The sequence below is a fragment of the Bubalus kerabau genome, chromosome 5 (genome assembly GCF_029407905.1).
Source record: "Bubalus kerabau isolate K-KA32 ecotype Philippines breed swamp buffalo chromosome 5, PCC_UOA_SB_1v2, whole genome shotgun sequence".
Classification (NCBI taxonomy): Eukaryota; Metazoa; Chordata; class Mammalia; order Artiodactyla; family Bovidae; genus Bubalus; species Bubalus kerabau.
In genome coordinates, this window is record NC_073628.1 from 112,878,958 (window position 1) to 112,897,552 (window position 18,595).

The 18,595-nt window shown below is 41.5% G+C and overlaps 1 protein-coding gene across 1 annotated transcript in view; it reads left to right on the forward strand.

Annotated features, from left to right (window-relative positions):
- The window catches only part of PAPPA2 (pappalysin 2), a 320,885-nt gene that overhangs the window by 275,325 nt on the left and 26,965 nt on the right, over nucleotides 1-18,595 (forward strand). The window contains exon 20 of the mRNA XM_055582744.1: nucleotides 3,349-3,420. Coding sequence (XP_055438719.1) covers nucleotides 3,349-3,420 — 72 coding nt within the window. The remainder of the gene's footprint in view (nucleotides 1-3,348; nucleotides 3,421-18,595) is intronic.

An 18,595-nucleotide genomic window follows, 5' to 3' on the forward strand; every position in this document is an offset into this window, starting at 1 on the left:
TATTATTAACTGGAGCTCTAAGTTAACTCCTTCTCTGAAAGAGGTGGTGGGGGACAGCCCCCCGTAAAGTCAGAGGTGTAGGTGAGAGCACAAAGTAGTAAAGTAGGCAGACTCTGGTTTTGGGGATAGATGCTCAAGAATTTCCAGGGGGACGCCTGAGGCTCGATCCCGCCTTTGCGTATGTCGAGCCTCCTTCCTCATGACCTTTGCCACGGGCGGAGTTCCTCACGCTGGCTCCCGGCGTCTATTCACAAGGGTTTGCAGTCTACAAAGCATGTGACACAAGTACCAGAAACTGATGTGGTTTTTACAGAGATTAAAGAGGTTGCCACTCTGAATTAGTCTTAAGACTGAATCATAGAATATTTTAAAAATCATTGAAATGGCTATTGTCAATTCCACTATCATGAATTGATTCTACAGATGTGGTTACACATGTATGAAATGATTTATACATAAGCCTTGTTTGTTAGAGCAAAAGACTGAAAATAACTTAAATATCCATTAATATGAGTGTGATTAAACTAGGGTACATCCATGAAATGGAATAATATACAATCAATAGAATGCAGGATCCTGTGTACCATAAAATGAACAGAACACCAAGAAACATTATGAAGTGAAATCAAGTAAGATAATCAGACAAACAATAATAAAATAAAGCACTAAATAAAATTGCAGTATTTTATAATCTGTGTGAGGAAATAATTTAATATGCATATGTATATTCATAGACTATCTCTGTAATGATATAAAAAAGAACTAAAAATAGGATGGAAGAAATTGGGTATTTGAGGAACAGATGTAGGAGGGAGATGTGTATCCTTTAATGCCGTGTATATTTTATACAGTGAACATATATCACATAGTAATAAAATTAAGTTATGTAAAAATACAAAGATGTAGGGGAGTTCCATGGTTAGGATTCCAGGCTTTCAATGCCATAGCCTGGTTTCAATCCCTGATCAGGGAACTGAGATCCCACAAGCCACATGGCACAGCCAAAAAAAAAAAAATACAAAAAGGTAAAAAATAAATTGGAAGTAATAACAGAAAAGAGCACTGGAGAAAAAGAGTTAAAAGTAAAGACAGACTCTTTTCCTTCTTTTTTTTTTTTTCCTTTGCAAAATATGTTTAGAATTTTTCAGTTTAGAAGATCAGTGCTCCGGCCTTTATGAAGGTGATGGATGAAGTAGAAGGTATGAAGGGCATAAGAGGAACTGATCCACTCAGAGGGTTCTGGCAAGTTCTAGCTATAGTCATCATGCAAGGATGCTAAGGCTGAGTTTCCTTTCATGTAGAGAAATTGATGGACTTCCAGCTGCCTCCTCCCCCATAGACTCTGAGCTCTCTGAGGCAGCCAGGGGACCGATGGATTTTCAGATCTATCATGTTCCCTGGGGAATCTGGCCCCTAGCTACTGATACATTTGATATGAATGACTGACTGACTAGGGTGCAACCTGGGGGTCCTTAGTGAATTCAATGAACAAGAAGGAATAGAGTTGCCATGTATTTGCTGTTCAAATTATTATGTTTTGCTGTTACCATTATCTAACGATAAAACATTGGGAAAAAATTCAGAAAGTTCAAAAAAAAACTTGAATTTGCTACTTTAAGGCAACTATTTTCATAGAATCTACATTGTTTTAGGTATTATAAGTAATCCAGAGATGATTTAAAGTATACATAGGATGTTATATGCAAATAGTATGTCATTTTATATAAGGGACTTGAGCATCCTTGGATTTTGGTATCTGTGGAGGACCTGGAACCAATCCCCTGTGGAAATCAAGTTATGACTGTATACATTTGATAATCCTATTTTTTTTTAGCACAATTATAAGTTAAGCAAAGTCATCTTCTATATTATTACAGTATAGAGTTTTGAATATCAAGGTTTTTTTTAAGATTTATAGTATTTATTTCCTCTCTTGGAAAACTGTGAAGCAGGACTTTTAGTTTATAGTAACATAACTCCAGAAAAATACTGCAGATTCCCATTTTCATAACTGACTGTGAGGTATATTTTCATATACCTGCAGGTTAATATATGAAAATGTCTTCAGTCTGATTGCTGTACAGTCTTAGAATTCTAGAATGTATAATTTTCAATTACTAAAGGTCTATTTAATGTAAAACTCATGTCTCACAGTGCATTTTTTTTGGTATGGTTTCCCTGAATTTCTGTTGTACTGAATTTAAAATGTGCATATGAAGGTCCGCAAATGGGTGGATCGGTAGCCAATAGAGAGAATCTCTTTTTCTCTTTGAAACGTCTCATGGGACTTTCTCTTTTCCTGAAGTGTATCTTTTAAAAGTGTAAAATGCAAAAATTAGAAGGGAAAAAACCTCCATGAACATGAGTTGTTATTATTCATGAAGAGCAGATAACTGTTGGTTAAAAGTCACATTAGCAAATGACCATTGGGATTTAGAGGGAGTCACCAGTGTTTTAACAGGAACACAGGAACACATTTTTACACTCTCACCAGTTAATGCTGGTGCCATTTTGAGTCCCAGTGTTGGGGTGTTGTGTTGTTCAATCACTAAGTCATGTCTGACTCGGTGAGCCCGTGGGCTGCAGCACGCCAGGATTCCCTGTCCTTCACTATCTCCCAAAGTTTGCCCATGCTGGTGGTTTCACATTAAACCTCTATGTCCAGTGTGTAGAAGCTCTTTCATTTCTCACAGGAGGGGATAAATGGTGCTAAAGAGTTGCAGAGTGCTGTTTGGCCTCCACTCCTCTCTTGGGCACTCACATCTAGTGATCTAGAATTCCCGAAATCCACTTTTAGTTCAAGGCTCTTCTTATGAAGCTCTATCTCTCAGCCTTTAAAACTCCATGGTGCTTCCTGATCAACACAGCCATCTTACAATTTCTTGCAACATTAAAATTTCAAAACAAGTGGGACCGATATTGTGCCTAGAGCCAAAATAAAGTCATTTTAGTACTGAGGATGCTTTTTTAAAATTTTTATATATTTTTTAATTGAAAGATAATTGCTTTATAGAATTTTGTTGTTTTCTGTCAAACCTCAACATGAGGATGCTTTTTTTAACCACACTGACACCACTCTGGAAATTTTAATAGCTCTGGGAGGGTGAAGACATTGACGAGGATGAAAACTTCCCTTTGCTAAGAGTTTCTACCTTGGCTCCATCCAGCTGGATTAGCAGTTCTAAGGGAAGGACTGGGCAGCTGCCTTTGACCTCTTCATGCAGCCTGATTGGGGCTCGTTCCTCAGGGAGGGGGTTGGGCTGATGGAGTAAGCTCAGAATTTGCCCCTCCTCTCACTGACCAGGTATCTCAGCTTTGGTTTTCTGTTCTTTCCCTCTTCCCTTTTAGAGCATCATGTGTACTGGGCGGCGTCAGTGGCACCCAGACCCCCTCCTGATCCACTGCATCCAGTCCTGCGAGGTAAGGTACTCCCCCTCCCTCAAACCCAGACCAGCACTCTCTGCTCTGCTCAACTCACAGAGCTTTGAGTCCTTCTGGTTCAGTATCTTGCCCTTTTCTCCGCTCAGATGTCCTCTGTTCAATCTCTTACATGTAGCTCCATAATCCCCAAATTACAGATATTAGGATTTCTGATTTTGCCTTTTTTTTTTTAAAGCAAAATCTCCAGGGTTCCATTTTAAATTACTTAATAAAAAATAAAGTTAAATGCAAGTCAGAATGATTTATGGTTTGGGGAGTCTCTAACTGGGCCTCACTGGAGCTTAGTTAGATCAGAGTTTTGCAGCTCGATGGCCCACAGACAGGGGTTTGGCCAGGGCAGTGTCTTAAAAAAATTTTGTTTTGGTTGCTAATGCTTAAAAATTGGGATTTCCACATAAAATTCATATGTGTATAGGTAACATTTTACATACACCAAATAAATATAAAATCTGTGCAAAGATTTTTCTCTTGAAAAACAAGAATATCTGGCAACTTTGGCAACAATTAACTGGATCTGAGTGGCAGCTAGAATGCCAGAAGGGCCGCTGCCCTCCAGTTCACACTGTCCTTAGCAGTCCCTGTAGCTTCTCACCTCCTGGGCTTCTCTCATTGACATCAACTGTCAGGGTCACGCAGGCATCTCAGTTTGCAACCTCTGAGGAGGACCTGTAGTCCACTGGTGATTAACCCAAACTAAATTTTTACCAACTCAAGAAATCCTGTTTACTTCTTCACTCAGGGCATCCCCCTACCAGGGGGTAAGTTAGGGGTTTGTGAATTCCTTCACTAGATTAAGAGAAGTTATTACAAGGAAGAGTCAAGAATGAGGTACAGCCTTGCTTAGAGAGCATGACAAAGGAATCCTGACATGGATACACACACACACACACACACACACACACACACACACACACATGTCCTCTCACCCAGGGAATAGCCAGTAACAAATACAAGTACTCTAGTCTCAGTCACAACAGCCTTTGTTATCCAGACCTCTCACTGGAAGTAATTCAGCCACTTAGCAGCAATGCTCGATAATTCTGGCTGCACCTCGAGCGCCAGAGGGAGCTGTTTAACTGCCCTTGACTTCAGCACCCTCCAGTCATAAACACCCAACTCTCTCCATTCTTCTGTATCTCTGTTTCTCTTGATCTAATTCTGGGAAACTGGGATCTATGTGAAGCCAAAGCGGGGAAAAGGGTGGGGTTTGAGACAAAGAGAAAACTGGGTGGGGAAATGAAACCAGTAAACTGGCGTGGGGAGAGTGCATCAGGAGAAACGCTAGCTTGGAGTGTGCTTTGTTACGGTGTCGGCCAGCAAAACAGCTCATCTTCTGCCATCATTAGAAAAACAGATGGCAGTGGGGAGGGGAGGAGGGGAGTGACTCATCCCCCAAGCAGGGGGTAAGAAGGGGGAAGAAGAGGCCAGGGAAGGAGGGAGTAAACAGACAGAAGACTCGAGAACTGGGACGAGATCAAAGGTATCCTGAGAATTCCCTTCTGGTGCTTCCACGCATGATCGCAAGAGGGAGGGTAGACAGCAGGCCCTGGAGCTGGCTTCGGTGTTTCCCAGAAGGTTACAACACAGAGCTTTCCCCATTTGTCCTCCCTCCACACTGAACCCAGCACATGCTCTGGTATCCAGAGCCCCCCAGGCTGCTCTCAGCTCCTTTGCTGATGCGATGAAGAACAAAACTGTGTTCCCTCTTATGACCCCCCCACCACCCAACTGCTATCAGGCACAGATGAGGATAGACCACCACATACCTGTTGGTACCCCTACTCCGGGGGTCCTCAAAGTGTGACCCATGGACAAGCACAGTTGGCCTCATCTAGGAACCTTCACTTTCACTTTTCACTTTCATGCATTGGAGAAGGCAATGGCAACCCACTCCAGTGTTCTCGCCTGGAGAATCCCAGGGATGGGGGAGCCTGGTGGGCTGCCGTCTATGGGGTCACACAGAGTCGGACACAACTAAAGTGACTTAGCAGCAGCAGCAGCAGCAGCAGCAGCAGGAACCTGTTAAAAGTGCCTATTCTCAGGCCCCATCCCAGACTTATTGAATCAGAGGCTCTGGGGGTGGGGCCCATCAATCTGTGCTTTTTATTCTTTATTTTTTTAATTACTTTTTAATTGTTTTTTAATTGGAGGAAAATTGCTTTTCAATGTTGTCTTGGTTTTTGCTGTGCAATAATGTAAATAAATTATAATTATGTGTGTGTGTATATATATATATATAAATATATAAAATATGCTTAGACCTTCAATCATGTCCGACTCTTTGAGACCCCATGGACTGTAACCCGCCAGGTTTCTCTGTCCATGGGAATTGTTCAGGCAAGTATACTGGAGTGGGTTGCCATGCCCTCCTCCAGGGGATCTTCCCAATCCAGGGATTGAACCCAGGTCTCCCACATTGCAAGCAAATTCTTTACCATCTGAGCCACCAAGGAAGCCCAAGAATACTGGAGTGGGTAGCCTATCCCTTTTCCAGGGGACCTTCCTGACCTATTGTAGCAGGGAGGGTTTTCCTCATTTTGTGGGGTGATAATTGAAGTGAGTGGTCACTGCATTCATGAACACATAATACTGTCAGATCATATAAGTGTTATCTTCTGTCTTTTTTTCCCTTCCTGCTTCCCTTCCTCCCTCCCTCCCTTCCTTCCTTTTCTTCTTTCCTTCCCAAAAGTCATATTCATGAATTCTAACAAAATGTACAGTACTAGGTTCCACTTAAATTAAGAACATCTTGTTCTCTAGGGAATGCAAAGGAAATAAAGGCCACACTTCAGCCTCCCTTTGGATAGAAATGACTAACTTACTTCCGGTAGGATAATTAACATTGAGTGCCCATTGACCTACATTTTGGCTCTACTTTTTCTTTGAACATGTATCTCTTGCAAGTTCATTGTCCCATTTTGGCTTACAATTTCTGTTAGTCTCTCTTCAACCTTTTGCAGGTTCTTGTAAAGTTGTGCTCTTTCTTTTTGGACAAAAAGGGAGCCATGCAGGAGGACGAAGCAGAATGATGTCAGAATTAGGTTCAAATTCTGAGTCTACCTTTGTTAACTGCGTACAGTATCTGTCTGGCTTTGTCTCAAAACTTCTGTGAGAATCAAGTGAAATAACTGATTTTAAGGTGCTGTGTAAGTTGCATGTAATGTAACATATTTGTTGCAGTATTGGCTAAGGAACAATATACATCAAGTGTAAGGATGGAATCTTATTGAAACAATATATAAATATTAAGACTCAAGAAACAGTTCACACACCCATGAGTCTTATGAGTATTATTATATACTGAAGATGGATATGGTTAATTGATGTTCTAGAGGCTTCCGATAAACTGTAGAAAGTTTTTAAAGAGTTTTGGGAATATTTCAAGTAACTTTCTCTGGGCATGCTACTGTTTCTCCTCTAAATTCTTATACATACCCTTGTAAATGACTGTCATCTCACTTATCACATTATTTCAAGATTATATGACAGCTCCATCCTTCCAACAATCTGTGAGCTCCTAGGGATAGGATTGGAGAAGGAAATGGCAATCCACTCCAGTGTTCTTGCCTGGAGAATCCCAGGGATGGGGGAGCCTGGTGGGCTGCCATCTATGGGGTTGCACAGAGTCGGACACAGCTGAAGTGATTTAGCAGCAGCAGCAGCAGCGATAGGATGTGTGTTATTCCCTTGAAAAGCACAGGCCTAATTCTTCAGTGACTCCTGCTTCTTCCCCTTCACAGGCAAGCAGAGAGAGTTGAAGGTAGACTTTGAGCATCTCAAATTGAGAAAGATAGTATCAGTTTTCTGAAGAGTAGCACAGTGGAGAGAAAGGTAGGGAAGGAATAGAAGGAGAAGGAGAGAATACAACCCTGTGATGCTGGAGAGCCTTGCAACGAGGGCAGCCTGGAGGAGCCAAGGGAGGCTGTCAGGAGTCTGGAGGCAGGCTTCAACCTCAGTTTCATCCCTTGGTACATGCTTCTTGGACAAGTCCATTAACTTTTCTGAATTGTTTCCTCAGCTTTACAGTTAGATGGATACAATTTATCTTTTAAACTTGTTGATCAGATACCAGGTTCAGTAAACAATGGAGATGGACCTGGGGCCAGGTGTCATTTGGGGCCTTCAAAGTGGCCCCAGAAGAATGTAGATCATGATGATTTTTCAGAAATAACTGCAAATCTCCCTTGTTACTAGGGACTTTTCCCTTCTGTATACATTTTGATCTTGATTATACCCAAGAGTCTTTCTCTTAAAGAACTCCAGTTCAGATCTGTGGCCTTCTTGGTTAGCCTTGATTTCTTATTCACTGACTGCATTTACTTAAATGTAGGTGGGCAGTTGTATTGTTTTTACACATTTGGTAGCTGATATCAACAATGCTTCCATCACTAATTCATTCCATCTGTTCCACCATTCCTTAGATTCTTTCTTCTGTGTCGTCTTGGCCTTCTCTCTTCCTTTCTTTTGTTATTCGTATTCCAGTTGGTAGCCCTGTTAGCTGTGTCAATGTGCTTTAGGATCACTCATGGCACTGTCTGGGTTTCCTGCTGTACCTCTAGGATGTGGCGGCCTATACATAATACATGGGGTAGAAATAATGGCATGAAAATCAAGTTTTTATTGAACCTTTTCTTCTTTCCCAAACTTTAAGCCCAGAAGGGTAGGTAGAGAGGTGCTAGAGTCAGACTAAAATGCCCTTTTAAGGAGATGTGCTTTATACTTGGGTGCAGAATGCCTGACTGCATCTCTGATCATTCTGCATCTCTGATCATGGAGGGGGGAAGATGGGGGTGGGAGAGGGTCATAGGTTAGCATGCATGTGATAAATACCCAAGAAATAAGTGATTGTTACGGGCTTCTACCTGATGTTTGGTCCTTTTGGACTAAGGTTTAAAAATATAAGCCTTCACTCGGTCCCATAGTAACCCCTATTCAGCCATTTTTTTCTTGAACTTTTATCCTTTCTATCTGTATGGTTTATCTCAAGTAATGTCTTTTTCATCACTAGTCACAACATTTTTTTTAATACATGCCCAGAACTTGATCTTTGAAGTGTGAACTCATGGAATTGCTACTGATCTTTCTGAGAAAAAAAAAAAAAAGAAAGTATGTCTTTATAAATTCCTTATTAAAAAGAGAAAAGTGAGTCTTTTTGAGGATACCTGTATTCAGAAAACCAAATGTTCCAATCCAAATTTTATCACTCGAGGCACTGTGTGATTGCAAAGTTGTTTAACTTCTCTTTATTTCCTTTTCATTGATATTTTGTCATTTAAATAACAGCCAACAATTAAACTTCTCTTTGCCACATTTTAGCTGTTTACAAATCAGACATAATAATCAACCCCTCCCTTGCTTCTCAGAAGACAAATCATATGAGCTTACTTTTCTTTTACATTCTTGCCAAGTTCTTCAGTATCTGAGTGGAAAGGAGTTAATTAGGGTGGAAATAATAATGACCTAACAGCCAATAATGAGTATAGCTACTCCACTTCTGGTAGGAATTGCGTGGGTTCACACAAATCTAAATCTAAATATGTGTTAGACGTGCTAAAATCCAGAGAAAAAATGAAAATTAGCTTACATTGGAACTGTCTTCCAGGCTCGCTGGCTGCCAAACTCCAGTCCCCTTGAGATTTGTTTGTGAATGTCTCTGCCAGTTTTGTGCAATCTCTGCACCAGGCTGGAGATCTGGGCATGGCTTTAGGTTTGTCCACAGTCCCCTTTGGGTCCAGGGCTTGACTTTAGATCCTCCAGCTGAAATCTCTGAAAATTGGACTTCAAATGTTAATTAGGACTAGGTTTTCATATTGAAAACTAAAACCATTGTGTTTTTCCCCCTCTGCTTTCCAAAAACAAAAAAAGAAAGAAACATTAAAAGCACAACCATGCAAATTGTAAAACCTCCTCTAGATTAGCAAAATTCATGAGAATTTATGTTTGTCTAAGTCTCCTGCAGAACCAGGCTGTGACAGCCTGATGGGCTTTCTACATTTTGCTCCTTTTGTCTTCTCCAGCTTCCTGGGTGGGCCACTTTCTCACTCTGTTAATTCCTTTGTGACATAGGCTTTCCCTTTTTCTCTTCCAACCACACCCGTTTTCTGATTTACTTTGTGCTTTTCCTTATTGTACTGCTCTTTTGAGTCTTCATTTGTAATCCAGGTTTGCAGACAATTGAAATATTACTTGCTTATAAAAATAACATTATGGAAATTCTACAGTTTCTTTCATCTGTCCAGGTGCTTTCTAATCATTATGCTGAGATTATAAGAATTCAGTTCAGTTCAGTCGCTCAGTCGTGTCCGACTCTTTGTGACCCCATGAATCGCAGCACGCCAGGCCTCCCTGTCCATCACCAACTCCCGGAGTTCACTCAAACTCATGTCTATCAAGTCAGTGATGCCATCCAGCCATCTCATCCTCTGTCGTCCCCTTCTCCTCCTGCCCCCAATCCCTCCCAGCATCAGAGTCTTTTCCAATGAGTCAACTCTTTGCATGAGGTGGCCAAAGTATTGGAATTTCAGCTTAAGCATCAGTCCTTCCAATGAACACCCAGGACTGATCTCCTTTAGAATGGACTGGTTGGATCTCCTTGCAGTCCAAGGAACTCTCAAGAGTCTTCTCCAACACCACAGTTCAAAAGCATCAATTTTTTGGCGCTCAGCTTTCTTCACAGTCCAACTCTCACATCCATACATGACCACTGGAAAAACCACAGCCTTGACTAGATGGACCTTTGTTGGCAAAGTAATGTCTCTGCTTTTTAATCTGCTATCTAGGTTGGTCATAACTTTCCTTCCAAGGAGTAAGTGTCTTTTAATTTCATGGCTGCAGTCACCATCTGCACTGATTTTGGAGCTCCCAAAAATAAAGTCTGACACTGTTATAAGAATTAACAATGAGCAAATAAAATCTGATTCTATCCATAAATAACTCTATCCCTTTCCTCTTTTTATAAGGCCTTTCTCCACTAAGATTTCTAATGGTTATCGACTGAAAATACACATACAACCTAAAAGTTCAGAGTTATGTTTTATTATGTGGAAATTTTTAGAACTTCAAGCCTTGGAGGCAGATCTCAAACAACCCTGATAGAACTGCTCCGAGGAGGCAAAGGGAGGAACCAGGTTATGTAGAAGCTCTGCAACAAAAGACAGGTAGCTTGAATGTCAGAAGTTTTTTAAAAGTTTTTTTTGTACATTAAAGAGGACCAGATATCCCAAGCCAAGGAACTTAGAGCTTTTCTCTGTATGGGGCGATGCAAGAGTCTGGGCTCACTGAAGTCATTCCTTTGATATGCACCTCAGGGATCTGGAACCAGTGTCCCTGTGTTTTCCCTTAGTCATGTCCAACTCTTTGTGACCCCATGGACTACAGCATGTCAGGCTTCCCTGTCCATCAGCAACTCCTGGAGCTTACTCAAACTCATGTCCATCAAGTCGGTGATGCCATACAGTCATTTCATCCTCTGTCATCTCCATCTCCTTCTCCTTCTCTCTTCAATCTATCTCAACATCAGGGTCTTTTCCAACGAGTCAGTTCTTCACATCAGGTGGCCAAAGTATTAAAGTTTCAGGTTCAGCATCAGTCCTTCCAATGAACATTCAGGACTGATTTCCTTCAGGATTCACTGGTTTGATCTACTTGCAGTCCAAGGGACTCTCAAGAGTCTTCTCCAACACCACAGTTCAAAAGCATGATTTCTTCAGCGCTCAGCTTTATTTATTGTCCAACTTTCATATCCATACATGACCACTGGAAAAACCATAGCTTTGACTGGACCTTTGTTGGCAAAGTAATGTTTCTGATTTTTAATATGCTATCTAGGTTTGTCATAGTTTTTCTTCCAAGGAGCAAGCGTCTTTTGAATTCATAGCTGCAGTCACCATCTGCAGTGATTTTGGAGCCCAAGAAAATAAAGTCTGTCACTAATTCCATTGTTTCCCCATTTTTTGCCATGAAGTGATTGGAATGGATGTCATGATTTTAGTTTTTTGAATGTTGAGTTTTAAGCCAGCTTTTTCACTCTCCTCTTTCACTTTCATCAAGAGGCTCATTAGTTCTTCTTCACTTTCTGCCATAAGGGTAGTGTCATCTGCGTATCTGAGATTATTGATATTTTTCCTGATAATCTTGAGTCCAGCTTGTGCTTCATTCAGCCTGGAATTTCACATGATGTACTCTGCATATAAGTTAAATAATCAGGGTGACAATATACAGCCTTGACATACTCCTTTCCCAATTTGGAGCCAGTCCATTGCTCCATGTCCGGTTCTAACTGTTGCTTCTTGACCTACATACAGATTTCTCAGGAGGCAGGTAAGGTGGTCTGGTATTCCCATCTCTTGAAGAATTTTCCACAGCTTGTTTTGATCCACACAGTCAAAGGCTTTAGTGTAGTCAAATATGGCAGGTATTCTTCTTTCTGAATTCCCTCAGGGTTCACCACTCACAGTGTGGGGCTGCAATCGCTTGTAACTGTGATTCTGATAACTGGTAACTGGTAATTGATGCTTTTGAACTGTGCTGTTGGAGAAGACTCTTGAGAGTTCCTTGGACTGCAAGGAGATCAAACCAGTCAATCCTGAAGGAAATCAGTCCTGAATATTCATTGGAAGTATTGATGCTGAAGCTGAAACTCCAATACTTTGGCCACCTGATGTAAAGAACTGATTCATTGGAAAAGACCCTGATGCTGGGAAAGATTGAAGGCAGGAGAAGGGGATGACAGAGGATGAGATGGTTGGATGGCATCACTGACTCGATGGACATGAATTTGAGCAAGCTCCAGGAGCTGGTGATGCACAGGGAAGCCTGGCATGCTGCAGTCCATGGTATTACAAAGAGTCAGACATGACTGAGCAACTGAACTGAACTGTGACATTCTTGTTTACTGATATGACAGGTAAGATTCCATTTCTCACTGTGTTCCTAAAATATATTTTAAATGCAATCTAAGCATGACTAAAATATGTTCACTGAGACTGTTCTTAAAGTTCATAAAATGTTGATTAGTTTACCATTTACCTTCATGGTCATTTGCATATCCTTTATCAAATAGTCATATTGACAAGCTCTTTCAGAAAATTCATATAATTTGAGTCATTTCTAATTTATCCTACTAAAATAGATATTCCTTTAAGTGAAATTATTTTATTCAGTTCAGTTCAGTTCAGTTCAGTCACTCAGTCATCTCTGACTCTTTGCACACCCATGAATCACAGCACACCAGGCCTCCCCGTCCATCACCAACTCCTGGAGTTCACTCAAACTCATGTCCATCGAGTCAGAGATGCCATCCAGCCATCTCATCTTCTCTCATCCCCTTCTCCTCCTGCCCCCAATCTCTCCCAGCATCAGAGTCTTTTCCAATGAGTCAACTCTTCACATGAGGTGGCCAAAGTATTGGAGTTTCAGCTTAAGCATCAGTCCTTCCAGTGAACACCCAGGACTGATCTCCTTTAGGATGGGCTGGTTGGATCTCCTTGCAGTCCAAGGGACTCTCAAGAGTCTTCTCCAACACCACAATTCAAAAGCATCAATTCTTCGGCACTCAGATTTCTTCACAGTCCAACTCTCACATCCATACATGACCACTGGAAAAGCCATAGTCTTGACTAGATGGACCTTTGTTGGCAAGGTAATATCTCTGTTTTTCAGTACTTGCTTTTGGTAGCAACTGAATGATAAAAGGTTTTTTTTAAGTCTCATACTTAATTTTTTAAAACATATGAAGTACATGTGTGTGTGTATGCTAAGTCACTCCAGTTGTGTCCAGCTCATTGTGACCTATGAACTGTAGCCCGCCAGGCTCTTCTCTCCATGGGATTTTTCAGGAAGAATTCTGAGTGAGTTACCAGGCTCTCTTCTAGGAGATCTTCCAGACCCAGGGATCAAATTTACGTCTCTTATGTCTCCTGCATTGCCAGACAGGTTCTTTACTGCTAGCACCATCTAGGAAGCCCTTATATGAAGTACATATGTATACCTATATACATGTATGTGTATGTGGTTGTGTATGTTTGTAAGTTTGTTGTGATTAACCCTATAATGACATAGTGAACAATAAAAGGGTAACAGTCCCAATCTGATTGTAATTATTGGCAAATTGGAGCAAATAGTGTGCATAGCAGAAAGGATACACATTTTAGAAAGTGAAAGTGAAAGTCATGTCCCACTCTTTGTGACCCCATGGACTATATAGTCCATGGAATTCTCCAGCCCAGAATACTGGAGTAGGTAGCCTTTCCCTTCTCCAGGGGATCTCCCCAACCCAGGGATCGAACCCAGGTCTCCTGCATTGCAGGCAGATTCTTTACCAGCTGAGCCACAAGAGAAACCCAAGAATACTGGAATGGGTAGCCTATCCCTTCTCCAGGGGATCTTCCCAACCACTAATGGGTTTAAATCTCAGCTCTGCCCTTATTAGCCATATTTTCATGTAATATTTTTTTATTTCATTTTAATTCTATAAAAGTAATACATGTACCTAGTATAAAAAGCCAGTTAGCTCCTCTGGTTTTTTTTGAAAACTGGCAGTGTCTGCCCCTCTCTGGCTAACCTCGCCTCCCAAGGCAGAGACAACTCTTTCATGTCTTTTTTGCTTCTCCTCTTTAATTCTTTAATTTCATCAGGAAATTATGTCTATAAATAGCTATATCTATGCGTGCATGCATGCATGCTCAGTCACTTCAGTTATGTCCAATTTTTTTGTGACTCTATAGACTGTAACTCATCAGGTTTTTCTGTCCATGGGATTTTCCAGGCAAGAATACTGGAGTGGGTTGCCATTTGCTTCTCCAGGGTATCTTCCCTGACCCAGGGATAGAATGCTCACCCCTGTGTCTCATGCATTGCAGGCGGATTCTTTACCACTGAGTCACCAATGGGAAGCCCATGTATGTTTGTGTCTATATATATATATATATATATATATATATATATACATATATATATATATATATATAGAGAGAGAGAGAGAGAGATACGAACACACATATATCTGTTTAATAATGCTTGTACTGCCAATCTTGATTTTTCTTTTCATTTGTGGCATTATGTATGGACTTCTTAATATAGGTGGTAGGGTTTGAGCTCTCTGACATGCTCTCTTGCTCTCTCTCTTTCTCTCACAGACACACACACAAACACTCACCTATATAGCTGCCTGCAGAGGTACTTGACAATCCTAATTCTTGAGTTTTTCTGGTGTTCTGTGCATTTCAGGCATTTAGGTTTCTGTTTTCTCAGATCTGCTCTGTCAGCTACTACTCCTTCATGCACTTTCCACTTTCTTAAACTTTGTTGGATTCTCCATTGGCTGTCATGGTCTTGCCTATCCTCTTTGCTCTTGTGGTTTCACACCTTCTTTACTCCTTTATTCCCATATTAGGGGACTTCCAGAAGGAGCAGATATAAAAACAAATTCAGTTCATATGTTTTACCAGCACTAAGCCTGAAATGCAGTAGATATGCAGTGATCAATATACCATCACTCCTCAATATTCCTGTCAACAGGGTTTATGCTGATATAGAGGAAAACAGAGGCGCTTGATAGAGACAATGTTTCTTATTTTGGTATTTGTCCCTCTACTGTCTCTTCTAATTTCTTATTTTAATCTAGAGCCAAGAAGAAATGTCTTCAGGGCACTCAACTCTTGAAAGTGTAGGATTTAGATAAAGAATCACTCATTCACAGAACATACATTTATTGTCCATGTATAGTCTATGACTCTTGGGATGTTAAAAGAATCAAGATGAACTCCTGTCTCTGGTAATCCACTCTGACTTGAGGGAGGCACGTTTTCAAAGTTCTTTGGGAATAAAGGAAAGATACTGTATTTACTTACTGAACAGGCAGAGGATGGGTGTGGGACATACAATTTGGGGAAGATTTCAGAGCAAAGTGATACTCTTGTAGGATTTGATGGTTTTATTAGTTGCTGTTAAAGTTGAAAGCCCTGTGGGGGGAGAGGATGGTATGTGTACAAGGAACAGGGATTTGAAACACAGGGAAAGTTTGGAGAACCCTTTGGAGACTACAGATGAGGCTGATAGGGCTCAGGCTAAATGAAGACATGGCTTGAATGTTGCCCTACTCGGACGATCAACTTTATTCCAATGGTATTGAAGAGCATCTCCAGGAAGCTGCGAGATCAGATAAGGTACAAAAATTGTTGAAGACGAAGCCCTTGCAGAAGAGACAGGTGATAAGTGGAATGGTTAGGAGACAATACTTGCATCTCAAGAGAGAGATGTTGAGAACCCAGACTCAGCCCCACTTGGTAAGGATGGAAAGAAGTCATGACTGAGGGCTTTCCTTTTAAGATATGAAATCGATTCTAAAATCCCAGCCAATGGGGACAAAGATCTATATCTGACTCCCTGGTGCTTGGATGGATAGTGGATGCCATTCACCTCTGTAAAAAAAAAAAAAAAAAAGAAGAAGCAGGCTTGTAGGAGAAGATAATGAGCTTGGCTTTAGATAGAGTGAGTTTAGTAGAGTTGGAAATAAAAAGTCTAGAGTTCAGTCACACAGTCTCAGTTGATGACCTGTTGAGAAATGAGGGAAATATGGATGATAATTAAAGGTAGGTGAGGGGATAAGATCATGCCAGAAATGTGAATGGGGAGAGGTGGAGAAAAAAGGCATGGGAGGAGGGAAGTAAAACAGGGAAGAACAGAGGAAGTAAAGCTAGTCAAGGGAATAGAGAATGATTAGAAAAGTAGAAAGAAATACAGGAGAGAATGGTTGTATTAATAGGAAAACCATGGAAGAGGAGAGAGATGGCAAATGGTGTGAAATGCTAAAGAGCGGACAGATGAATTGAGTATTGACAAGAGACAATTAGGCTTATGATTTCAACACTTGCTGTAATCCCAGACACAGTAGTAACAGTGGAACCGGAGAGAAAGAAGTAGGTTGAGAAATAGATAAGAACATGGATGCAGCAAATAAAAATATTGTTTCCAAAAGTTGGCCAGTACAAGGAGTGAGATGAACAATAACTTAAGTGGAAGACAGTATTTATGGAAAAACTTTTGATATGAATGAAACTTTAATATATTTATTATCTGTGGATAATAAACTGATTAAAAGTCTGGACACCCAAGGTAAAGAGGAGATAGAAGGGATTACAAACACTGTTGGCTCTGAGTCAGATGGGAAGGAAGGAACAATGACTGAAGACAAAGTTTGTAGTGCTGACTTAAAAAACATTCACAGCCTAAAAGTTGAGAGTTACGTTTTATTCTGTGGGGACTTTTAGAACTTCAAGCCCAAGAGACAGCATCTCAAGTAACCTTGAGAGAACTGCTCTGAGACTGGGGGAGGAGCCCGGTTATACAGAAATTTTGAAAAAAAAAATAAATAAATAAATAAAGGGTAGGTAGTCTGAACATCAAAAGATTATTGTTAATTAAAGAAAACCAGATAACCCCAGACAAGGAATTTAATGCTTTTCTATGTATTGGAAGATGCAAGAGTCTGGGCTCATTGAAGTCATTCCTTTGATAGGCACCTCAGCTACCTGGGGCCAGTATCCTGTGTTTTTACAACATCCTAAGTTCTTTGGGTGGAGAAGGCAATGGCAACCCACTCCAGTACTCTTGCCTGGAAAATCCCATGGGTGGAGGAGCCTGGTAGGCTGCAGTCCATGGGGTCCTGAAGAGTCAGACATGACTGAGCGACTTCACTTTTACTTTTCACTTTCATGCATTGGAGAAGGAAATGGTGACCCACTCCAGTGTTCTTCCCTGGAGAATCCCAGGGACGGGGGAGCCTGGTGGGCTGCCGTCTATGGGATCATAGAGAGTCAGATATGACCGAAGCGACTTAGCAGCAGCAGCAGCAAGTTCCTTGGGACTCACCACCCTAGGGAGTGGCTGTAGTCTAATGGCTGCTAGATGGCAGGTATTCTTCCCTTTCCTGAGTTCTTCACTGGCTCACATTGGTAGGCTGCAATAGACTCTGACACCCTTGTTTATTGATATGGAAGTAAATATGTAAATGTTGTTGTATTTTTCCATTTCTTAGTAGAGTAGCAAACAGAATTTAAGAATTCAAGGAGTTCATATGCAACCGTTTATCATTTCTCTGTGCAGACTTTCCCATCTTAGTTGATGGCAACTTCATCCTTCCTGTTGCTCAGGACAAAGTCCTGCGTGTCATCTTAATCCCCCTCTCTCATTCTCCACATCCAATTTATCAGTTCAATCCACTAGTTCTGCCTTGAAAATCCATCCACAGTTCAATCGCCTTTCACCATCTCATCTGCTGCCACCCTGGTTTGAGCTATCATTCTCTACTACCTGGATTCCCACAACAGCCTCCAGACTGGTCTCACTCCTACCCCTGTTTCAGCACTTTTTATTCTCAACACAGCAGCTAAAGGGGCCTGTTAAAATGTATGCAACGTAAAGGACTCTTCTGCCAAAACCCTCCTAGGATTCCTTAGTTCATTCAGGGTAAAATCCAGAGGCCTTGCTATGGTGTACACAGCCCTCGAAATTTCCCTTCTCTGATCATTTGACTGTAAATGACAACTGTCCTTCTCTCATTCTCTGCCCATCCCTCAACCTAGAGAACTCCCTTGCTGTGCTGTGCTTAGTCACTCAGTCATGTCCGATCCTGCAGCCCCATGGACTGTAGCCCTCCAGGATCCTCTGTCCGTGGAAATTCACCAGGCAAGAATACTGGAGTGAGTTGCCATGCCATTCTCCAGGGGTTTTTCCCAACCCAGGGATCAAACCCAGGTCTCCCGCTTTGCAGGCAGATTCTTTACCTTCTGAGCCACCAGGGAAGCCAATAAATTCTGGAGTGAGTAGCCTTTTCCTTCTGCAGGGGATCTTCCTGACCCAGGAATCGAATTGGGGTCTCCTGCATTGCAGGCAGATTCTTTATCAGCTGAGCCACCAGGGAAGCCCCAGAGCACTCCCTTGTGAAGTCACTCAGTCGTGTTCGACTCTTTGCAACTCCATGGACTGTAGCCTGCCAGGCTCCTTTGTCCATGGGATTTTCCAGGCAAGTATACTGGAGTGGGTTGCCATTTCCTTCTCCACAGGATCTTCCTGACCCAGGAATAGAACTCAGGTCTCCCGTACTGCAGACAGATCTTTACCATCTGAGCCATTAGGGAAGCCCAGGGAGCACTCC